At 35.4% G+C, this 26142-nt stretch overlaps 1 protein-coding gene across 4 annotated transcripts in view; it reads left to right on the forward strand.

Annotated features, from left to right (window-relative positions):
* Positions 1-8767: 8767 nt before the first annotated feature.
* LOC149551570 (ceramide synthase 1 LOH3-like) overlaps positions 8768-26142 on the forward strand; it is a 50075-nt gene continuing 32700 nt past the window's right edge. For 2 of the 4 annotated variants that reach the window (XM_089787073.1, XM_089787074.1), the window contains exon 1: positions 8768-9013. In XM_089787073.1, coding sequence (XP_089643199.1) covers positions 8900-9013 — 114 coding nt within the window. In that variant the 5' untranslated portion in view covers positions 8768-8899. The remainder of the gene's footprint in view (positions 9014-26142) is intronic. The other 2 variants (XM_089787072.1, XM_089787071.1) reach the window with 1 other exon arrangement.

Here is a 26142-nt window from a genome sequence, read left to right on the forward strand (position 1 = left end):
TGAGCATGGGTATGTAGGGTAGGCGTGGAGTGGTTTCTCTTGGTACCCCACACTAGGGCCAACAAGGTATTGTGAAGAAGTTTAAATAAGTGATAACAAAATTAACTAAGGAATAATAAAACTTAGTTAAGATTAGGGCACACTTGAATGTTCTCTAATTTGTTTGCGTGAGGGTGTTTGGTGTCTGTACATTCTATAGTCTTCTATAGAAGATATTGTGAAGGAACAGTGCCTGGTCTCCCGAGGGAGATGATTCCACACCACATATAGCTTGGGCTTCTTGATGCCTAACAAATTACACTCTACTTGAGTCCCTGCATAGTTATCCCATAGAGTGTCTAACCAAGACCTATTGTATTGCATTGTCTCATGATCTTGGTTCCAGTCCCTTTTTTTTGCTTGGTATGAGTGTTAGCCTTGGATGATTGTACTTTGTGTTTGGGGTCAAATCATTGTGTCCATCAACACAATGAGAGTGGGCATATGAGTTCCACGTAGTTGGGAGGCATAGCTACTTGTATCACTATTGGGGACCAATGTGCAAATTTGGCCTTCTTCTAGTTAATTCTAGAGCATGATGCTTCATTTGGATTCTCCATGATTTTCAGAGTATGTTTCTTTGTGATTTATGTTCTTTTGATATCATGCTTTTAGATAGTAACTCATGGTTCCTCATTCCTTTTCACTACAATGTTACTTTTTATCATGTTTTACTTATGATGTTATGATTTAAATGGAAAGATGTTATTATTTGGGTATTTTAGTATGTTAGGGTTATTTGATCTCTTTTATGCTTTCAAGTGATCATTCCTCGACTTTGGTGATTCTGATATTCCCTAGTATGGAGGTTCTAACACTACTTTACCTTATGAATTGGTTAATTGGCCTTGTGAATATTGTTGGGTGACCATTTGGTAGTTTTGTATGATGTTGTCCTTTTATCATACTACTTTGAAGATTATTGTACGATACTAGAAAAGAGTCATATTGGTACTTTGTACATTATTGTACAATACTGGACAAGTATTGTACTAGTACTTTGGATATTATCATACAATATTCAAAGAGTATCATACCAGTATAATGAAGTCTATCATACAATAGTTATGGAAAGTATCATATTGGGTTTGTGGGAAAACCTTCTCAACCAAAGAACGTGTACTTTCTGACTTGACTAGAATGTTTTGAGACATGTTTTGGATACAATTTTGGGAGTTCTTTCTCCCTATATCTTGATCATTCAATTTTTTGGGGTATAAAATATTGTTTAAGTATACTCAAGATATATTTTACATATGTGACGATTCATTTGAGATAGGTTCCAACCCTCTAGGATCTAAGGAAAACAATTCTAGATTTCTTTAGCTGATAGGATTTTAGACTTAGCCAAATTTCAGGGCTTCAAGATTTCAGACTTAGTATTTCAACACTTATCTTTCAACACGGTGTCTAGTATATGAGTAGTTGTAACCTCAAGCCTTTTCCTTGTGCATGATTGTTTGAGGGTCTCTACTTAATATTCTTGATTATGTTATGGTTAGTTGGAAATGGACATGTATATTTAACCATGCTAGGAACTTTTACTTTGGGTTTAAAAAGATCACCTCCTTTGGGTATTCTCATGATTCATGTGTTCTTGATTCTAAGTTGGTAAGCAATGACACTTGGGGATCTTTGGTGCTGGTTTACGTTAGTCTTCCATTTCTTTCTGATGTAAGTTGTTGTTTTTGTATCTTACATTCAAAAACAATATTAGCCTTTGCTTATCCTTGTTTCAAGGATCTCTAGGCAGGGATTACAATCGTGCCAAAATAAAAATAAGATGATAAAAATACAACAACACACAATTAGAATTGAAATTGCACAAATTTCAAATAGGCTCAAAATCTCTAATTTGCTACTTAGTTTCAAATGCATGAAAATGATCCCCCTTTATAGGTAATTAATGGTTTTAATCCTAGGTGGAAGCAATCAATGACTAGAAATAAGACTTGAAGAAATGAATGGCCAAGATTTAGAGAGTTGAATGGTGAGTGAGAAAGTAGTAAGATGACTAGTTTATGAGAGAAATGTTAGGAGGATATTCCTCCTACATTGACAAGTTGGAGGGATATGAGGAAGGAGAGAAAACTTGTCATTATCCTCTCCATGTGTGTGAGAGAAATGAGGGAGAAACATTCCAAATTGTTGGAATGTGAGAGAGATACTAGGGTCTATGAGGTAAGTGTCTCATGAATCACCTTTGACTGAGGTGAACTATAGAGACCAATGTCTAGATAATTGGGAACACGGAGGAAGACTAGGGAATGTAGGACACATAAGCTTCTCCCTCCTTATGACTAGGGTTAATGGGTGATGATAATAAAGCAATTAAATATTGATTTTTCTTGCCACATGTGGATGAGGTAAAAAAAAGATGGTAGAAAATGTGGACTTTATAGGAATTTGTGTTAGGATTAATAGTAGACAAATAACCAATATTAGAAAATAATAAATCACATAGAAGAGAACACAAGACGCCAAGATTTAGCGTGGTTCAGCTAATCCTTGGGCTATGTCCACCAAACAATGAATCCAATATTATTACCATGCAATGATTACAACCTTATTACAATTTGTAATCCCTTACAACTCAATATCGCCACAAGAAGCAATTTTCACATCACACAATATGAAATCCCTAACCCTGCCCCTTTTTTATACAAGATTTTTGTCGCTTTAGGGTTATAATTAATTACAACATGTTTGCCCAAAATTATCGATAAAATAGGGCCCAATTTTTTAAAAACAGTTATGGAAAGTGTATAGTACATTCTTGATCAGTCACCACATATCAACAATCTCCCACTTGGGGATTGATTAGGCTCCACACTAAATAACAATCTCCCACTTGGAGACTAATCTTGTAGCAACACTGCTACCACATGGGGCTCCCACTAGATTGAACCACCCTGGACTTTGTTGTTCTTTTATTTTGTTCAGTATAGAAGACCAACCAAAGCTAAAGAGGAGTTCAACTTCTCCCTTGCCACTACCTTTGTAAACATATATGTTGGATTTTAATTTGTATGTATCTTGTCCAACTTTAACTCTCCATCATTCAAAACTGACTGAATGAAATGGTATCACAACTGTATGTGTGTTGTCTTTGAATGTAGAGTAGTTTTTTTGGAAGATGAATGGCAGTTTGGCTATTTGTAAGCAAATAATCATCCCTCTGAGGGCGTCCCAATTCTTTTAGGAAGAACTAAAGCCATATCATCTTCTTGGTTGCCTCTGTAGGAACAATAGACTCTGCCTCTATAGTGGACAAAGCATTAACCTTTTGTAATTGAGAAATCTAACTCATTGTTGCCCCACCAACAATAAATACATAACCTGTAGTACTCCACTTGGTATTAATATCCCTTGCCAAGTATGAGTCATATCCCTATAAATCAGCAATAGAGCCCCCAAAGTGTAAACACTTACTATATGTTCCTCTCAAATATCCAAGAATCCATTTTACTGCATTTTAATGCTCAATTTATGGATGACTCATATACCTACTAATGACTTCCACTACATGTGCAATATTTGGCCTTGTACATACCATAGCATACATCAAGCTTCCCATAGCTAAAGCATAAGGTACCTTTGACATCTTATCCTCCTCTTCTTGTGTCTTTGGACACATATCCTTAGTCAACTTCAAATGACCAAGTAAAGGTGTGCTAATAGCTTTAGCATTCTCCATAGAGAAACGTTGCAACAACTTCTCAATATAGTTAGCTTGAGATAATGTCAATTTTTTGTTCTTCCTATCTCTGCAAATTTTCATACCAAGGATTTCTTTTGCTGCCCACAAATCCTTCATAGAAAATGAATGTGCTAGTTGTTATTTTAACCCCTTAATGTGATCCATGTTAGACCTAGCTACAAGCATATCATCAATATACAAACATAAAATAATGTATTTGTCATCATCCAACCTCTTAAAATAAACACAATCATTTGAATGACACCTATTATATCCATGCTCATGCATAAAACTATCAAATTTTAGATACCATTGCTGAGGTGCTTGCTTCAAGCCATAAAGACTTTTCTTCAATTTTCACACTAAGTTCTCCTTACCTTTGACCTCAAATTCCTGTGGTTGTGTCATATATATATCTATTCATCCAAATCACCGTGAAGAAAGGTTGTTTTAACATCAAGTTGCTCCAAATGAAAATCTTTAGTAGCCACGATACTTAAAACAGTACAAATAGAATTCATTTTAACAACAAGAGATAATATATCATCAAAATCAATACCCTTTTTCTATGCAAATCCTTTTGCAACTAACCTGGGTTAATAATAATATTATTTGGTTATTTCATATTCAATTAATTTAGTGTTATATCTTAATTTAATTTGGCTTAGCCATAGTTTAGCTTACTTTACTACCCCCTGCCCTTGCCCCCACTCCATGCTCCCTCCCCCCCGCCTCTCTCTCTCTCTCTCTCTCTCTCTCTCACTCACACACACACACACACACACACACATGTACACATATTAACCCGGGTTAATAAAATTATTATTTCATTCTTTCATGTGCAATTAATTTAGTGTTATATCTTAATTTAATTTGGCTTAGCCATAGTTTAGCTTACTTTACTTCCCCTTGCCCCGCCTCTCTCTCTCTCTCTCTCACACACACACACACACACACATGCCTCTCCTATAATTACTATATTTCATATCATATCTCTCCTCCCCTACCTACTCTCACCATATCTGCCAACACCCTCCCCCTCCCCCCTCCTCTCACTCTCTCTATATATCTATCTAGCCCTAGTTATCTTGTTTCTCTCTCTTTACCGCATCTCCTTCCCCTTTTATACACACATACCCCTCCCCCTAGTTACAACCTTATTCAAGTTTTAGTTTCTTATTTTAAAGCATTGTCTTAACATCAAGTTTGACTTTACTTTAAACTATTAATTATTAAACTACATTTCTCCCATGCAAGAATGCCCAGCTTTAAAAATGAATAATTTTGAAAAGAACAAAAAATTTACTATAATATTTTATTAGAAATAAAAACAACTTTATATTTTTAATCTTTTTAAAACTTGCACCATTTCACTAACTTTGCCTTTTTGTAACTTTAAATCATTATGCTCTTATACTATTGGCAAGAACTATGACGCTTTGAGTCTGTTGCTTAAAATGTAATAATATTATAATCTCAATATAGTAATAGTGAGAATAGGAAATGTTGAAATATTATATGTTATATAGAAATGATATATTTATAATTAATTCTAGAGTGGTCATACATTTAATTCAAAACTCATTAGTAGTTTAGCTTAGAAGGACCTAATTTAAAGCCTCTTTGTATATATGTTCCTTGTCAATCTTTACTTTATCAAATGGAGAAATTTTTCAAATTTGTTTTCCTATCTCATATAGAACATTACAATGAGAGTAGTAACATTTAAAGGCACCTATTGCCAAAAATGTAGGATATTACTTTGATCTCAACTTTTGTATAATTATTCTAATTAAACACTACATTATATTTTAATATTTGTGAATGGGATGAAATAAGCCTTAAGATTAGAGCAATCAATATTAAAAAAATATGTACAAATCTTAGTCAAACATATTGTAAATCTAATGAATTTTAAATTCAAACCAACCAACCTTGAATATTGTTAAAGAGTAAGATGAAATATTTTGACAAAGCAAATATTGATGCATTTGTTAACTAGCATAGCTTATATTAATCAATATGTTTGTAATTATTTATTTTATTTTATAGAAATATGATATATTGGGTGCATTTCAAAAGTCTAGGTCATTTCATATAAGAGGGTAGGGGCATATGGGGGGATAAGGGGAAAGAGGTCAAAATAAGATGAATAATATGAAGAGAGAAGAGAGATATAGAAGTGAAAAGTTTGGTATTGATAAAAAAATAGGGAGGAAAAAATAGTGAGAGTGAAAGAGAGAGTGTATGTATGAGGGAGATAAATATGAAGGGAACAACAACGAAGAAGAAAGTGGGAGGGTGTAATAACCCCAACTAATTATAACTTTGACAAACATCAAATTCTTTTATAATTTAGTTGTTTGACATTTTGTCAAACACTTTGCAAGCAAGCTCTGATACCAATGTAATATCCCTTGCCCAAGCTGACTGATTTTAGCTCAAGGAATATTATCAAACACTTGTATGCTACCTTTCTCTTTTCTATTTTTTTTTTGTGTTTTCAGATTGTTTGATATAGTTTGAATGATGCTAAGAAATTTAAAATATTCACAAATGATATTACAATACCTCTTTCAATGAACTAATATGCAAGTGCAATTCTTTTTGGTATTTTCAATGCATATACATGGAAATTAGATATGGAATGCATACCTATAGCCAGCTGACATTTTGACAAACAATTGGCATACAACTATTATGCTGATCATATATGCTATTAGATGGACATTTCATCAAACAAATTGTATGCAACACATGTCTCCTTATTTGAATTCATTCCCATGTGCGATGTTGTTATGAATTTGCCAAGACAAATGGGTTTACAATAATGACTACAATAATGCCAAATCTGATTCTGAATTATCACTTACAACAATAAAATTTTATACCTAAAATTACAATGCTAACTACTAATAGTTACAAGGAAAAAAAAAAGATTACTACTAGCTGCCGAAGATGAATTTTTAGGTCTACACTCGATAGTCCTTCAATATTCTTCAAACCCTTTGGTTATTCCTTGACTTTAAGCAAAAATAGAACTCAAGAATGAAACTCTCCCCAATGCCAAATTCAGTGGACATTTCACTACTTCAAATGGTTGGAACACTGAAGAATTGACATTCTCCAATGGCTAATTGAAATCAGAAACTCTTAATTTCTTCTCCCAAGTTCATATAAAATGCAATGGACAATAATCAAATGCCTAGCAATGAAGCCTTCACCTCTATTTATTCTTTTCCCTCACCCTTCTAGAAGGAAATAAAATATTCTTTAATCATACTCTCCAAAAGCATCCCCCTTTCCAAGACAATAATTAGTTTTACTTCTAGAAAATGCACTCTCTAGAAGCTTCCCCCTTTTCAATACAATAATTAGTTGTGCTTCTAGAAAATTAAATTAATTAAATATAAAGTCACTTTTTACTTTTAATTTATTTAATGATTTTATAAGAAATTAATTTAATCAATTTCTCCTTATTTCTTCACTTAGCCTTCGGAGAATGTGAAGGCTAAGAACTCCACTGAGATGCTAAAAAGATGAGAACATTACAAAGGGAGAGGAATATGAAGAAGAGAGAGGAGAGTGGGGGATTGAAGAGATAAAGTAAAGATATTTGAGGTGATAGATGATATATAGATAGATACATATAGAGATCAAAAAGAAATAGAGAAAGTAAAATATAGACAGTGAGAGGTGCACCATAAAAAGAAGGGTATGATAAGATAGAGGTAGGGCAAGAGAAAAGAGTGTATGGGTGTATAAGAAAGATATAAAGGATAGGGAGGTAGATAGGGAGAATGTGTGAATTAGAGAGACATATGGATATAAAAATCTAGAGAGATAAATAAATATAGAGAAAGATGGAGAACAAGAGATATAGACAATGAGATAGAGATAATTTTAAATTGTCAATTTCAAATAGCTAGGTTATCCATTTCGTATAAGAAATAATAGTTAGAAGTATAGAGAATTATAATGGGAGATACAAAGAAAGTGAGGGGGTGGGGGATAACAAGTAAGATGAATAATATAAAGATAAAAGAGGGGTAAAGAGGTGAAAAGATTGACAGTGACAAAAAATAAATAAAGAAACATAGGGAGAGATAATGTATATACAGATGGATCAAAATCGAATTTCAAAGTGTAGGATGAATATGACGGGAGAGAAAAGGGGAGAGTAGTGGTAGGTAGAGAAATAGGAAGAGAAAATGAGGGAGATAAAGAGAGAATGTTAAAGATATATGAGACAATAAATGGATAATGGATAGATAGATAGATAAAGCACATAATTATAAGCCAATGCTAAAGAGGGATAAGATAGAATACAAATAGGGAGGGAGAAATGAGTGTCTATGTTTATAAATAAGAGATATAAAGATGGAGTAGGAAAGTAGACAGGGAGATTTTATAAATAACTATTCAAGAACATCATCAAAAGTATATAAGACTATCAACTAAACTTTTGCACTCTTCAAAGATGTAAATGCTAGTATTATTATACTCTAAAAATGATAGAAAGGAAATGTCATTACATTATGAAGTGTCCAACTTATAAAGATATTCATCAATTAAATTGAGATTCTAAATATAAATTGCTAAATGAAATTGAATTATCCCAACTTATAAAGATATTCATCAATTGAAGTGAGATTCAAAATATAAATTGCTGAATCAAACTGAATTATCCCTATTGCTAACTCTCCATAAGGTCATAATTTTTTTTTAGTTGATAGAAGATTCAGAACTGCAAGACAATCCAGTGAGACTCAAAATCACGCAGAGTATGATCTTGGCCTCATCCTTTATGATGTTGAGACTTGATCCCTGGTGGGCTCTTTGTGAGCCATTCAACTTCCCTAGTAGACCAAAGACCCATTGACTTTATTATTTGAAACATTCTTTCATTGTCTCATTTTAAAATGTATGCAATAAATGAAAGGTTATTTAGCCGTACAGATATCTTAGCGGATCTGGCATTGTAAAAATACCGAAAAATAAACCCTATAATGGATGATGTAAGAGCAAACTATACTTTTAGTCTCGTATTAGTATTTTTAATTCATAAATCAGGTCCTTGGGAGTGCTTCAATCACCGTAATGCGGCCGTCCTAAATTGTTCAGTCTGCAAATTCCATATTGAAATTTTGAACAGCAAGCATGATCAATTGGGAATTTGAGGCTTATCCCGTCATGGGCGACCTTGTTCTGGTGCCCATCATGGCTCTCATGTTCCCAATTGTACGCTTTCTACTTGACAGACTACTGCTAGAGGTAATCCTAAATCATTAACTCTTGCAGTTTATATTTCCATTTTGTCAGCATTCATCAATTAGTTAATTGTAAGCTGAAAAAGAAAGAATGACCAAATCCAATGCTGGATGGTTTAAGGCTCTCTATGTTGATTTAGTTCTTTACAAAATCCAACAACAGTGTTTGACCTCTCCACCGTAGATGAAAGCTCTCTTGAAATTAAGAGTAATTTAGACAGAGGTAGCAATCTACGTGAAGCCACAAAATAGGTTTTGTAACAATTAGGGAAGTTCTTCTTCAGTTTCTACCAGGAAATGATAATTTTTAAAATAGAAACTGAAGTGATTAACCCTGGAACTAAAAATTCCTGTTGTGACACAAAACTGACGAATACATAAAGTCATATATATATGTTTTGACATTTTTTGAGCCCTCTGGAGCATTTATGAAACCCTATACCCTTAGCCAGAATGGAATGGGTTAAATCTTAGGCTTTTTTTTTGAAAATTCACCTGTTCCTCGGTCCATGGGACTCAAATGGATGACCACGACCACGAGTAGTGTGTTCTTCTCATTATTTATTATGGCATAGGTTGACAATTATGTTTTCAGCATTCGGAGAGTGTATCCGTGTGTCTTGAGCCTAAATTCTTTTGGGCTGTATTTTCATCATGTAGGCTATGACAGATTCCAGCCATTAATTTTTATTTTTATCAGGTGAAGGTCTATTAAATATATATGTATTCTTTATGGAGGGTTCAGACCTGCGAGGCAACCTAGCAAAGTTTCGCCTGTGAGTTATCAACCAAGGCCACCACTGAAACGATTTAAGAACCTGATACAAGCCCACTTGTGCCTGAAAACTCTTTGGTTAGCCAAGGACTGTGGGGCATCCACACCATCAAAATCACCCGGGGCACGATCCCGGCCTCATCCCTTATGATGTCAGGGTCTTGAACTCAGGAAGATTTGATCCATGGTGGGCTCTTTGTGAACCATTCAACTTTACCAGTAGACCAAGGGTCCATTGATAGGTCTATTAAATATTGAGCAGCAGGTCTCTTTAGCTAAATGCAATAATCTGTCGCTGAGAAACTTATCACACCTCCATTGGAACACTGAATCATGAGAAGTTGACTCTACCACCAGTCTACACTGAGCTGCACTAGCATGGGAACAAACCTGTTGTTTAAATATTAGTTACTGTGCTTACAATTCCCTCATCTTGGAGCTCAACAGGCAGCAGAAGGCCATAAGTTTTTGTCAATTACTGAAAATTATTGTAAAATGGGAATGGAGATTAGGTTCAGCCCAATTAAGCTTTGCTTACCAATTAAAAAAAATGATGCAAGAAACATTTTAAGTTGATGTTGTTGTAGTCTGAGGTAGCTGCAAGACAGATCTTACCTATGCTAATTGTCTCTGCTTTTGTTAGTTCCCTTATGATACTACTGTGTGAAGTTCGTATTCTCTGTTCTCAGTTTGGTCTTACGAAGAGTTTCATATTTGTCTAGAGATTTGAGTGCTTCTCTTTCATTTCTGTTGAAGTGTTGCATATATGACTTCAAATGTCAAAGTCTTCATTCTCCTTTTGGCATTGGGTTTCTCCTCTCTTTTATATTGTTCTTATTCAGCCTACTTGTCTCATCACATATGCTGATTTATCTATTGTCTCTGCTGGACTCCACGTGGATGCTGATTTGGCTTCATCTCCGCTGGCATATTGTCTTCACTGTCTTCCTTTCTGGATTTGCATTTGTTTTGGTTATATCAATGAGTTAACGATATTTCTATTTACCTCGACTCATCTATTCTTTGGCACCGGTTATGAAAGTGTCACTTCTTAATTGCTGGAAGCTGTTCGTATTCTAAACGGCAGCATTGTATGCGCATATTAAATTTTGTGGTTACCATTTGCATGCACGTCTGTTTTCTTGCATAGACGGTGTTAGTCTATTTCCTGCATATCTGTGATAACTGCAAGAAGTCAGTAACCTTGGGGTTTTGTCTATGGAGATGTATATGAATTGAAGGGAATTCTGAAAATAGATATATTTTTATTGTATTGTGATTATTGTCTCAGGTCAGTGTACTGGCTACTGTTCTATGTGTCTTTCTTGTGTGTATAAAAGTTACATTCTGAGACTTTAGTAATTTGTATATTGTGTGTTTTTCATAGCAATACTTTGGCTTAGTATAAACTATGATCAATGCATGATCATCAAGTATTGAAGGCCCTGAAAGGAGTAGAGATTTTGTAATTTTGTGTTGAGAAATTTAATAAAGGAACTATCTTTTGGTGGGCTGGGTTGTTTCCCTCAGTGAGGAGGGTTTTTCCCAGGATAAATGCATTGTGTGATCTGATTGTTTTGAATTTGTGATTTCAATTGTTGCTATATTTATTTCTTGTTCCTAAATTTAACATGCTATTTGAGCAGGTGTAAGGAATCGATCCAAACACAGAAGTATTGTTATACTTTTTCTATTTGCTCTACTTTTAGTTGGTTGTGCAACTGTCATCATTGTGAACGTTTTGAAAGCTGCTTCAAATTTCTGTTCATGGTAGTTTAGGGTTCCGATTGCACTTGAAGAGAATGATCTTCTTGACTATGTGAATTCTGATCCAGCAGAACCTTCCAAAGAAGTTGAGAAAGTTCAATGGAAAAAGAATAAGATCGTGGCCAAGAGGATTCTGATTGATTCAGTTAAGGATCGTCTAGTTCCCTTATTTCTAAGTTGAGTTCAAGCAAAAATAGGTGTTTCAGAATCTGTAGAACCTGCACAAATTCAACACCTCTAGTGGAGCTCTAGCCTGGAGGCGTCAACTTCTGCATGTTAAAATGGCTAGAGAGGAATCGGTAGTTTCATATTTTATGAAGATCACAGAGTTAAAGGATCAGCTTAGTGCACTTGGAGAAACTTTTGCAGATAAGGATTTGGTTATGCTTTCCATGAATGGACTTCACACTCTTGGGAATCATTCTTTTAAGGTGTCAGTGGGAGAGATGGTCTTCCTCAATTTGACAGGTTGAGAGCTGATATAGAAGACTTCAAGCATCCTCAAGATTTAGATATGGCTGATCTGTATCCACCTTCAGAGATTCAGATGGAGAATACAGATTTAGAAGCCCATGCTGATCCAGTTGGTTCTACTGATACTTCAGCAGGTTACAGTAAGAGTTCATGTAATAAGAAAAGATCTTTGTGGGCCAAGCACACTATGGAAGAGGCTGAAAAATACTCAGCCCCTTGTGGTGCTTTTAGAGAGAGTACAAGGCTTCATAAATTTGCTGGTTATTGATGCAGGAGCATCCTGGGTGTAAGGGCAATCTTGCACCACCCAAAAATATTTTTGTTTCTGTCTTTTCAATAAGGGCTATTTTAGTGCAAAGTTACTATTTGCGAAAACTTACTATATTTAGTAAGTGGGTCATACAAGTTTGGAATATTTTGATATCACAGGTGGAGCTTCATCTTAGTCACATTAGCTTCACTGTCATACCATATGTATTGTAGAAGTTATTGAGGTGTTTTGGTACAAAATCCTTGAGCTCATTTTTGAAGGCCTAAATAGCTCCGGAATCAGGTCAAACGCTAACTAAGAATGCTCACACGGTTGGGGTGTCGTAGATCAGGAGTTGTCATTTTCGAAAAGTACTTATAATAGAAAATCAGAGTTCATTTGCAAAAGTTATGGCCTCTGGAAGTTGGGCTACCTAAAAGTATAACTTGTAATTGTTTTGAGACGAGCTCATGTAATAAATAGGAAAATAATAGTTATTTGGGGGTCGGTTAGCCTCAAGGGTTACGGCTAAATGTCTAGAACCTTCCTAGACGGTGGATAATTGCGTATATAAGGAAGGCCCATGTGTTGTCTAGGGCAATTCTAGGTGGTAGTTCATAGCTCTGTCTTGAAGAATATTGTAAAGAAAGCGCCCATGTGGCTTTGTATATTGTATCTCTAAAAAATTTTAATTCCATCTTGGTGGAGATAATAAGAAACCCATTTTCGGTTTATGCAAAAATTTTGTTGCTTCTCTATTTCTATTGTGTGTTTTTGGTATTAAGGGGATCACCCTTCATCAATTATATAGCTTTGATGAGTCACATCATAGTATCCAAGCCTTCCAGTGTTGAAGAGGCTTCGAATCAACAAGTGTGGAAGGATGCCATGATGGAGGAGCATAATCCATCATTAAAAATGATGTGTGGGACATTGTCCCTAGGCTTGAAAATAACTTTATTGTTTCTTCTAAGTGATTGTTCAAATTAAACATGTAGTTGATGGGAGTGTAGAAAAATACAAAGCCAAATTTGTAGCTAGAGTTTTTTCACAAAAGGGACACAGACTATTGTAACATACCATTTATACTAAACTGAAAATAAAGAACATATTCTAAAACTATAACCAAATATCATAACATAATGACATAAGTAGTTTGGAAACAATACAAAGAAACTACATTAAATAATGACTACATCCATTTCATATGAAAACAATTGAATTAACTTACATAACTGAATTCTATGATTTCAATTGAGCTAACTACATAGATATTTGTTGATTTCAAAGTAAAGAAAATAAAGTTACATGCAAGTAAAAAATTTAGAACTCACACATGAACTGAAATAACCATCAACAAGTTGTGCAAGCCTCTACATCCGGTGAAGAGGAGAAGCATTGACATGGGCTTAACCTTCCAACCGCGGACCTTAACACATTCCCACACAATTTCTTACGAGAAAGGCCATCCCTACCCCGGATTAGGCTTTTGTCACCATAGTCTTGCCATCTTGAGCATATTGGTGATAGAGTGTCGACTGAGCAACAGACAAGGCCGAGGAATTCCTTTGTCAACCTTTCCTCTGTCAGCTAGCACTCCTGACCTCTAGTGATCATTTTGTGGCAAGCATGCCTCTAATCTATCTTGGCCAAGGTTTTAGATGGGCATTAATCAACCCAATCACCATTGCTCAACTTGACAACCGATTATATCTTGGACAACCATGAGCTTACTTGGTCTTAAGCATTTTCTTTCTTATTATGTTCATATAATAAAAGACATTGATTACTAGCTTTTATTTCTTGCAGTATATCTTTCCTCTTCACCTAGTTGTTCTTGGCTCTACCAGCCTTGGGTGCATCCTAGGAGACTGCTGGTATGTATCTAGTTACATGGATATCAGAAAGAATACTTCAGGCTATTATAGCCAATCTTCTAGAATGAAAGACTTATTATGCATTATCATTTACTAAAAACTTCTTCCTCACGGGATTATAACAGTTCCAATTCCCACGAGTAGATACCCGATATGCATGGATGTGAACTTGTCATTTATAAAGAAAGTGTAGGACTGTATGCATCTGAGATGTAAATTGACTATGTGAACATGATACTATGTCAAATATATAGAATAGAGCAGATTTGTTGCTTCTTAGATATACATTTGAACATATGAACATGATATTTTGTAAACTATAAAAGAAAAGAGAGCAGAACCAATGCGTCTTAGATATGATATTGAGCATGTAACAAGATACTGTGACTTTCATAAGTGTCATGATAGTAAGAAAAACGACAACAAAGAAAATGAGAGCGACATGTGAAATATTCATGACTTGAGAATGATTACAAATGCAATCGCTGTCGTGCTCCCACCATGCACTCTATGATTTTGCCCTGTTTGACTCAGTACTGCGGAGTGATATGGTATTATGCTCCAAGTCATTGGTAAAGGGGTGTGAATATACCAGCTTTTTGAGAAGACAAGCAGAGTGAAGTGAGACAAGATCATATAATAACCAAGAGTCCTTCGATCGTGAAGAGAAAATAGTCCCTCGTTCGGTTTCAAGAAAGGAGCTTAATAGCAATTTCAAGAATTCCAATATAATTTTTAAAAGGTAGGTGCCAATAGGAAAGGTGGCAATGCTCACCGCTTGGAGTCATATTTAAACATAAAGATTATATTTTATCATGATTTAAGTTATTATGTTTTTACATATATTTATATATGTATATATGAATACAATGTCACTAGCTTATTGAATTCTATCTATATTGTACCTACATATATACATATATCTATATACGTGTGTATTTTTTGAGAGTATGTATAACTATCATTATATTCTCTCTAGATATGCACGCATATATATATATATATATATATAGGTGCAATTCTTAGATATTATCAGAGTATCATGGTGGCATCATATATATATATATATGTAAAATTCATAATATCGATCACTTCCACAAACTCAAGTAAGGAGAGGTAATTGTTCTTTCCATGATATTAAGTATTTGATATGCTTTTAGCCTTTATCAAAGTTGACCAAATAGCTCATGACTTGTCCAAAATATACTCCGTTGCCTAGTCGATATATCCTTTATCAAGGTAGTTTAGAGCCCATACTTGGTGATCTGACGATGGACTAAATTGGTGATCCATTCCTTGAATCCTGTTTAGCGATGCTTTCTCCCCTTCGTTTGCTACTGCAACCAAAATGCATATTCCACAATAATAACATGTTCCTCCATATACATTAAGATATCAAAAAATAAAATAATTGATAACTGTCATAACAGCTAACCACCACTAACCTTTATCTTAAAATATACGCATTCATTTTCAGTTGAAATAACAATCATCAATTAACAAGTCATTTATACATGAAATAACAATTATTAACTAACAAGTCATTTATCCGTGAAATAATAGTTGTTAACGAACAAGTCATTTATACATGAATCAAAACGGTTAATCATAACTTTCTTTTCACAAGATCATGATATCGAAGAGTTTCTAATTGACCCTTACAACAGCTATAATCTTTTTTTTTAAAGATAAAAAATTTGGGATGTAACAACTATGAAGAGACTTTTGTACCTCTGGCACGCTACACTTACTTCAGAAACATCATAGCTGTTGCAGCAATTAAGGGTTGGAAGCTTCATTAAATGAATGTGAAAACAACATTCTTAAATGGTATAATTGAAGAGGAAGGTTACATTGAACAATCAAAGGCTGAAAAAGGCTTTTTAGGTCTTAAACAAGCCCTTTGTGCTTGGTATGAGAGGATTGATCATTATCTTTTGAGCTTGGGCTTCCTAAAGAATGACGATCCAAATTTATACTTAAAGGTATGTGCTGATAAAGTGCCGATTTTAGTGTTGTATGCTGATCTTTTTCTCATTGGTAATGATGATCTCATTGTCAAATGCAAGAAGTTAGCTTTTGAATTCGAAATGAAAGATCTTGGTTTGTTGAATTATTTCCTTGGGCTTGAGGTATGACAAAGACCAAATGAAATCATATCGAGTCAAGGAAAATATGCAATTAATTGATCCAGAGTGTCCAAGGACTTCAAACTGAAAAAATAAAAAATGAAAAGTTTTCATATTTTAAAAAGTTTTTTCTAGGTCCTAGTGAATGGCATTTTCAGAGGTCTTTTGCTCAAAATTTGAAGTTGAGACTTTCATTGATCTCTAAAACTGGGCAGCCAAAGGTTCGCTATTTTAGGGACTGAAACTAGATTTTTAATTCTTTGTTCCAATAGTGTAGACGGTTTTGAATTTCAAGCTCAATGTGAAAAGTTATTACCTCGACATGTTGGGCTAAATAAATCCCTAGTTTTAAAATAGTTTTAGATAAATATTGTTGTTTTATTATAGCCACATATACATTTCAAATTCATGGATGTGGTGACTTTTGGTGTTCCATCATTTTATATATTCTTACATTTTTGAATAATAAGATGGCTTTTGGTTTGCATACAACTCTTTCGAATATTGATATTGCAGGTATTTGATTCGCACTAGATATTGTTGTTTTAGCCCATTTCATAATTTAAATTGGTGGAATCAAAGCGGGAATGCTCATGTTTGCCAACTAACACAAGAACCGCCTATAGAAGTTTAGGATTGGCCACACAAGATTTGTCTAAATACCCTCCTTTGCGACGCACAAAACCAAAGATGCCAAATAATTCATTAGACACCGTTAAGAAGATTGTTGAAGAGGCTTTGGCTAAGCAATGAGAAGAGACGATGAATCAATTTTCGCAAATTTTGCAGAACCAACAATTGCCTAGTTCAGTAGCATCATTCCATGGAAATACCCCTTTCAAAGTACAAATGAATTTTGATATCCCAAATTTTGAAGGAAAAGTTGATGTTGATGCTGTTGATAATTGGTTATCAAAACTGGATTGATACTTCTCTGTGAATTATTTCTTTGATGTAGAAAAAATAACATTTGCCCTCTTGAAAGTTGAGAGTCATGTGAATTTAGAATGGGAAACAAAAATGTTGAATAAATAAAGAGAATTACTTTCTATAGTAGGGTTGGGAATACTCTCTGATAACAAGTCCAAATGGGCAGAATTTGTGGAATACATAAAAGAAGCATACTTGCCTGAAGATATATATGAGCGGAAATATATAGAATGACAGTTGCTTTGACAAAAGAGGGACCAATCTATACAAGATCACACCAATACTTTCCAGGCACTTTTTGCAAAACTTGGTATAGAAGATTGAGAAACATCAAATTTTGAAATATTGCAGTGGACTCCAAAGATACTCAAAATGAGATGGAATTCTTGAATGTTGAAACATTGGCAATTGCTTTCAAATATGCTACAATAATTGAAGAAAAATTTAAATAGAAAGGGAAAAGAGATTACTTTTCAAATAATAAGCCAAGGGGTGAAGGTAGCAATAAATTTGTAGGAAAACAAGTGGGCAAGGACCCTTCCTTAAATCCACCCAAGAATATGTGGTGGGCTGCTAAAAAGACACAAACAAATACAGGCATGTGTTTGAGATACATAAGAGCCCAACGCATAACACAAAGGAGTGTCGAAGCATTAAAAGCTTGATGATAGAAATATGAGGAGAGGAAACCGAGCCTGAATGAACACCAGTAGAAACTTTTGAGAAACAAGAGAATGATTCAGTGATAGAAGTAGACTTGTATACCATAGTTGCAACTGTGAAAGTAGTGCCACATGAAGATGAAGAGAGATTAATCCATTCACAAATGTGGGTTGATGGAAAGCCTCTACATTTTATTGTTGATAGTGGTACTCAAAAGAACTTAATTTCTATGGAGACAGTCAAAAGATGAAGTTTAAAAATGACAAGACACCCACAATCATACTCTATGGGATGGGTTAATGAGGGGAAAGACATTTAGATAAATCAACTATGTCGCCTACCATACTCAATCAAAGCATTCTTGGATGAAGTAATTTGTGATGTAGCACCTTTAGATGTATGTGATGTTTTGTTGGGGCAGCCATTCATGTATCAAAGGCATGGGGTGTAAGAATCTAGATCACGTAGTTTCACAATCAAGCTTGGTGAAAAGAGATGTCGAATATTGGAGGTATGTCCAACTCAAGTTGCTTCTTTGATTAGTGATAAACAATGTAAACGTTTAATTTCTCAAACTAGAATTTTTGTCCTTCTCATGATTTGTCTTGAGCATACAAAGTCAGTTGTTCTTAATACACATGCTAAGGTGGCCACAACAATAGACCAACAAAAGGAGATGGATAAAATTTTGAAAGAGTACCATAGTGTGTTTAAATCACCAGTAGGGGTCCCAACACATTGTCAAATCAAGCACTCTATTGATTTAATTTCAGGGACACCATTACTGCATGAGCCAATATATAGGAGGTCAGTTTTGGAAAATGATGAAATTAAGAGACATATTCAAGAATTGATTGAAAAGGGACACATAAGGCCAACTGCTTCACCATGTGGCAGTCCAATTGTTTTGTCAAGGAAGAAAGATGAGACATGGAGACTTTGTATTGATTACATGGCACTTAACAAAATTACCATGAAAAATAGATATCCAATTTCTCGAATCGATGATCTTTTGGATATACTTAGGGGGGCTAAGTTGTTTACAAAAATTGACTTGAAATCTTGGTATCACCAATTACCAGTTCATCCAACGGATGTATGGAAGATTGCATTCAAGTCCAAGGAAGGTTTGTTTGAATGGTTGGTTATGCCTTTTGGCTTTAAAAATGCTCTTGCCACATTTATGAGGTTGATGAATCATGTGCTTAGACCATTCATTGATTCTTTTGTAGTTGTTTATTTGGACGGTATATTCATTTTTAGCAAAACCTAGTTTGAGCATTTGCAACATGTTGAACAAGTGCTTTTGACTATGCAAAAACATAAACTCTATGCCAAAATAGAAAAGTGCTCTTTTGGTATGTAGAACATCCAATACTTAGGGTTTGTCATTTATAGCGAGGGTGTTTATGTGGATCCTACAAAGATACAAATAATCAGAGATTGGCTACCTCCTAAAATTTCACCGAACTTTGCAGTTTCTTGGGTCTAGCCAACTTCTATTGTAGATTTGTATTTGGTTTTTCACTTTTATCAAGGCCTCTTATCAATCACTTTGGGGTGGAGCACGAACAAAATTTCAGTGGATAGACGAAAAACAACAAGCATTTGAGGAATTAAAACCGAGATTATGTTTAGCTCCAGTATTGGTCCTTCCAGACTTGCAACAATTTGTACTCATGCAACACGGGCACCTCGTTGCATATCATAGTGAAACATTTTCTGATACAGTACGAAGGTATCCCACCTATGACAAGAAGTTGTATGCCATTGTTCAGGCTTGCAAACAATGAAAGCATTATATCTTGGGAAAGGAAATTGTGATACATACGGATCATAAACTTCTTCAATTCTTGCAAACACAAGGTAAGTTGTAGAATGATAGGCATCAAAGGTGGTCAGCTTATTCACGACAATTTCACCTTAACATTCATCATAAAAAGTAGCAGACTATTTGAGTAGGTCTCCAATCATAGGTTGGGCAATGGTGTTAGATTCTTGTGGCCATCAAACAAAAAAATGGGCTCAACTATATGGTAATGACCCTGATTTTTGTGACATTTACAATGTATTTTTAGAAGGGAAGCATGTTCCTGATTTTTATATACATGATGGGTTACTTTGTCATATTGGTCAAATATGTGCCCCCAGTGAAGAAAGGAAGAAAGTGATATGGGAAGCACACTATAGCCGGGCGGGAAGACATTTTGGTATTAGTAAGACTACTGCAATTCTCCAAAAGTATTTCTATTGGCCAAAAATGAAAGAGGATATAAAATGTTGTGTAGCCTGTGTAATTGCAAAGCCTTCAAATCGTAAATTGGGCCTCTATTTACCATTACCTATTCCTGATAAACCATGGCATTCTGTTTCAATGGACTTTATGTCCAGACTTCTAACTAGCAAAAGGAGAAATGCTTGTATATATGTGGTGGTAGATAGATTTTCTAAAATGTTTGTCACGGTGGCTTGTAAAAAAATGATTTTAGCAAAGGAAATTGCGAAGCTATTTTTTGAACATGTTTGGGTTCATTTTGGGTTGCCAAAAAGCATTATAAGCAGTATTTTTGACAGGGTTAGTAGGTTCATTAGTAATTTTTGGTCTTCACTATGGGCTAGAATGGACACAAAGTTGACAAGGTTACAACATTCCATCCTCAAATAGATGGCCAAATAGAGGTAGTAGATCAAATGATTATTCATATCCTTCGAATGTATCACTCCAAACACCCACGTACATGGGATGAGAGCTTGCCTTATGTGCAACATAGCTACAACCATGCACTACATACTATTATAGGGCATAATCCATTTGAGTTTTGTCTTGGGTATCAACCATTGGCACCTATATATGTAGCACTACCTATCTTGCAATCTAGTAGTCCACTAAATACTGAAAAGGAAGCAAATAAAGCATAAAAAATTATTGAAAAAATCAGACAATTACAACAGCGAGTTCATGACATTTTAGAGTAGAGCAATAATAAGTATAAGGTTAGACATGATCAGCATAAAACTCCCCATCACTTCCAGATTGGTGACAAGGCTATATGTTCAGAAGGAGTGCCTTCAAGGACCTAATAGAAAGCTTTGTCCTATTCGTTATGGCCCATATCCCATTAAGAAATAAGTTGGTGAAAATGCTTTTGAACTTGATTTGCCACAATTTTTGGGGTTACATCTTGTTTTTAATGTGGAATTGTTGCGACCTTATTTTCCTCCATTATTGGATATCTCTCAAGCTGCTAAACATATTCATGCTACAGACTTAAATCCATCGGCTGCTACTCCATTACAATGTGATCATGTCACTTAAGTCATGCTAAAAGCTTTGAGAAATCAGAAAATTTCTCTATATCGGGTGCTTCGAGCTGGTCAATTCTTTCATCAGGGAAAATGGTTAACCAAGGAATAGATTGGAGCATAATTCCTTCATCTGTTGCAGAAGCTTGATGCAATGAGGCCATTGCCTCTTAAGGGGGGAGGAATGATCCAGAGTATCCAAGGACTTCAAATTGAATTTTTTTTTTTTTTTTTTCATATTTTAAAAGGTTTTTTCTAGGTCCTAGTAAATGGCCTTTTTGGACGTCTTTTGCTCAAAATTTGAAGTTGAGACTTTCATCAGTCCCTACTACTAGGCAGCCAAAGGCTCACTGTTTTAAGGATTGAAACTAGATTATTAGTTCTTCTTTCCAACTGTGCAGACAGTTTCAAATTTCGAGCTCTAGGTCAAAAGTTATGACTCTGCAAATTGGGGTAAATAAATACTTAGTTTTAAAATAGTTTTAGATAAATATTGTTGTTTCATTATAGGCACATATACATTTTGAATTCATGGATGTGGTGACTTTTGATATTCCAACATTGTATATATTCTTACATTTTTGAATAATAAGATGGCTTTTGGTTTGCATACAATTCTTTTGAGTTTTCGCAAGTTTTTTCAAAAACTAAACATTGATATCACATGTATTTGATTCACACCAGATATTGTTGTTTCAGCCCATTTCATAAATCAGATCAATTGATATTTTGAAGAGATTTGGCATGTTATAGTGTAAATTTATGGTGACCCTTATTGAAACAAATTTGAAAAAATTAGAGGATGCAACTTCTTCAGATTTAGTGGATCTTACCATGTACATGCAGTTAATTGGCTCCTTCTTTGTACTTGGTTAACACAAGGTCTGGTATATGTTATACAATTAATACTTTGAGTCAGTTCATGTGTGAACCAAGACAAATTCACCTCGAGGCTGCCAAAGACATATTGAGATATATCCGTGGTACATTGGGATATGGCTTAAAATATTCTTCATGTGTAGAGATGAACTTGCAGGGGTTCTTTATTCAGATTGGGCAGGGTGTCTGCTTGAAAAGAAGAGTACTTCAAGATGTTTCAGTCTAGGTTCAACCATGATTTCCTGGTGAAACAATCTTGTGTTGCTTAGGGTATTGCTGAAGCAGAATATGTTGCAGCTTGTGTGGCATTGCAAATTACTTGCTGTTTTGTTTGGGTAGCCTTTGGAACCTATAGTAATTACGTGTGATAACCAAAGCTTTGTAAAACTTTCTGTTATTCCAGTTTTTCATGATGGAACCAAACATGTGGAAATTAAATATCATTACTTGAGATACATGGTTCAACCGAAAGTAGTTGAGCTCAAGTACATTTCTACAAAAGAGTAGATTGCAAACACTCTCACCAGACCACTTTTGAGAGCGAAGTTCTGTTATTATTAGGAAAAGCTTGGTATCGTGGAGAATATCTCTCTTGCTAAGAGAGAGTCCTAACTTCAGTGATTCATTGCACATTGTTAATGTGTTCTCTCTGCGAGAGAGAAGTTCTAGGTGCAATCCCTTGTTAATGAGTTATTCTCTGTCAGGGAAGTTTGAGGTGTGTTAGTTGCATATAGAGTCGCCATTTTCCAAAAGTTTTTCCTTCAAATGTTTGCCCATTCAGTTATTGAAGTCCCTTACTTGTTGCCCATGTATTCACTGTCTCCCGAAGTGAATAGTTGAAGTAACTAGTGCCCGTAGTCACTGCCCCTTCCCTTGAACCAGTTCGAACCAGTTCGAACCTCGGTTTGAAGTAGTTCAAAGCAGTTCAACCAAAGGTTTTATACTAACGATCTTTTTGGCAGGTGATGCACATCTTCCGAATGGAGCTTTCTTTTGAATCACTTTGAACCTCGGTTCGAAGTAGTTCAAAGTGGTTCAACAACGGAGGTGTTTGGCCATTCCAAATCCTGAAGTACGGCGCACTGTCATCCCGCGAGACAGCTAATGATCTTGTCAGAAGATAATGATAAAAAGGACATTTCTATTTCCAAGAAGGGTAGTCATCATTATTGAGAAAGTGGAAAATCTTTAGCCGATAAAGTGATTGGATGTCAAGAGTATTTTAACTCAACAGGAAGTAGGAATGAATAAAAGAGCATTGTGGGTGGCTAAAGTTCAAGAATATGACTTGACTATTAAACCTACTTCCTTGGTGGAAGGACGTGGTTTGTGTAAAATGATGGCGGAAAACAAAGGTACGTCCCTTGATGAACTTGATGAAGCCCCTGTTGTCTTATTGGTCAGCCTTACAAATCCTTGGTTCTTAGATATTGCATACTTTCTGACATACGGCAAGTGTCCACCAAACATGAGCCATAAGGAAAGGTGAAACCTCAGATTAAAAGCTGCGGAGTATGTAATTTCAAATGGTGTTCTATATAAAAGAGGAATTGATGGAACCTTTTAAAGATGTGTCGGAACAGCAAGAAAAATTGTTAGAAGCATATCATTTGGAGGCTTGTGGAGGGCATTTCTCATTCACGATTACTGCTTTTAAAATTCTTAGGAATTGCTTCTATTGGCCAGGCATGTTTAAAGATGCTTATAAATATGTGAAGAACTGTGAGAAATGCCAGCTTTTTACTGGACGACCTCAATTAGCAGCGCTACCTCTTAGGCCTGTTGTTATTGATGAGCCATTTGAACAATGGGGTATTGATTTCATTGGACCCTTAAGTCCTCCATCTAGTGCTGGACATACATACATATTAACAGCAACAGATTATTTCACTAAATGGGTGGAGGCAATTCCAACCAAAAAGGCTAACTCTTAGGTGGTATGTGATTTCTTGATGGAGCATATTTTTGTCAAATTTGGGGTGCCTCAGAAGATAGTTTTAGACAATGCCACTTACTTTTCATCGGAGGAAATTTCTCTGTTTTGTTATGAGCATGGTATATCACTGGCCCATTCATCTGATTATTTTCCACAAGGGAATGGGCTGTTCCCGGGACTGGCATAAAAAACTTTATGAAGCATTGTGGGCAGATCGAATTACACTGAAAAGAGCTATTGGTATGGCTCCGTTTGAACTGGTATATGGAATTGGAGCCCAAGTATCATTGCCTCTGGAGTTATCCGCTGCAAAACTGCAATCAATGATTGAGGATCAATTCTTGAAGGATTCATTGGAGAAGAGAATAATGTACCTTCATAAGCTAGAAGATGAAAGGAACAAGCTGGTTGATCATATTACCGAGCATCCAATGAGGGTGAAACAAATTTTTGATAAGAGAGCCAGGCCACGCAGTTTCCTCAAAAATGATGAAGTACTTCTTTGGGATAAGAGGAGGGAACCGAAGGGTGCGCATGGAAAATTTGAGTTTCTCTGGAAAGGCCCATTCATTATTTCAGAAATTGTTGGTCCAAACGCCTTTCGTTTGAAGTACCCAGATGGAACGGTTCTGCCCTTTACTTATAATGGGCAGGACTTGAAGTTGATCAAGTTTTGATTTTAGAAGTCCCCTATTTGTACATAGCCTTTTTGTTGTGTTGTGTTTCCCTTTCCTGTTGTTTCCTTTGTGTTAGTTTAGGTCTTTTGTGCTTCTTGTTTTCTGAGTTCTCTGTGTATTCCACATACACAGTCCCTAGTCAAAGCCCTTGTTAGTTGCATATAGAGTCGCTATTTTTCAAAGGTTTTTCCTTCAAATGTTTGCCCATTCGGTTATTGAAGTCCCTTACTTGTTGCCCATGTATTCACCGTCTCCCAAAGTGAATAGTTGAAGTAACTAGTGCTTGCAGTCACTGTCCCTTCCCTTGAACCACTTTGAACCACTTCGAACCTCGGTTCGAAGTAGTTCAACCAAAGGTTTTATACGAACGATATTTTTGGCAGGTGATGCACGTCTTCCCAATGGAGCTTTCTTTTGAATCACTTTGAATCACTTTGAACCTCGGTTCGAAGTAGTTCAAAGTGGTTCAACAGGGGAGGTGTTTGGCCATTTCAAATCCTGAAGTACAGCAGCTGTGATCCCGCGAGACAGTTAATGATCTTGTCAGAAGATAATGATAAAAAGGACATTTCTATTTCCAAGAAGGGTAGTCATCATTATTGAGAAAGTGGAAAATCTTTAGCCGATAAAGTGATTGGATGTCGCATTAAGCAATCATTATTGATACATCCACAAAAGAAATCATTAAATAGAAATTCATGCAACAAGGTTTTCAAACGTGAGAAGGTTAACAAGAGGTGATGTGTCATAAATGCCTAATAATCATCTTGTACTTCCACATGTAAGCACTTTCTTTTAAGAAAAACTCGTTCAATTTCCTTTTTAATTATCATGCAAAGAATTGAAAGTGTGGAGAAGGAGCTGTTAAGGGAGATAGAGAAAATTGTTGATTTCTCAGCGGAATACAGGTGAGAATTTAGCAATCTTTATTTTGTTCTGCAAATCTCTGTATTTTCCAAGCTTTGTCTGTTCGAAGCCTTGTTGTTTGGTTGAGAATGAGGTCAGTTTTGCATTTCTTTGGTAATGTCTCGAGCCTAGAATGTAGAAAACCAGTCATCTGTGATACAAATTTGCATGGGTGAAGTTGGAGAATTTACAGACAAATTTTCTTGAATATGCCAATGAAGTGAATGGATGTATGGAAGTCTTAACTAGTGGATTGATTGAAGCTGCCGCTTTCCCCTTAGCCTTTGTGAGTCCTGAACTCCTACAAATCTGTATTGATCACTATGATGTTAAAAGGAAGGGTATTATAAGTAAAAATGGTAATGTAATACTCATAATCTCAAGAGACACAATCACCTCTGTGTTGCGTTTGCCAGAGAATGCCTTAGCTGCATTCTCGCATGTTCAAGCTCAGGCCGAATACCAAGAATACCCAAATCAATTCTGCAATACCATGGCCAAGAAATGGACCGGAACCATGTACGGTAGAGGTTCCAGGCTACCCAAGGTCATCACCAAAGATCATCT

The sequence above is a fragment of the Cupressus sempervirens genome, chromosome 6 (genome assembly GCF_028749045.1).
Source record: "Cupressus sempervirens isolate cs-2001-9-10 chromosome 6, ASM2874904v1, whole genome shotgun sequence".
NCBI lineage: Eukaryota > Viridiplantae > Streptophyta > Pinopsida > Cupressales > Cupressaceae > Cupressus > Cupressus sempervirens.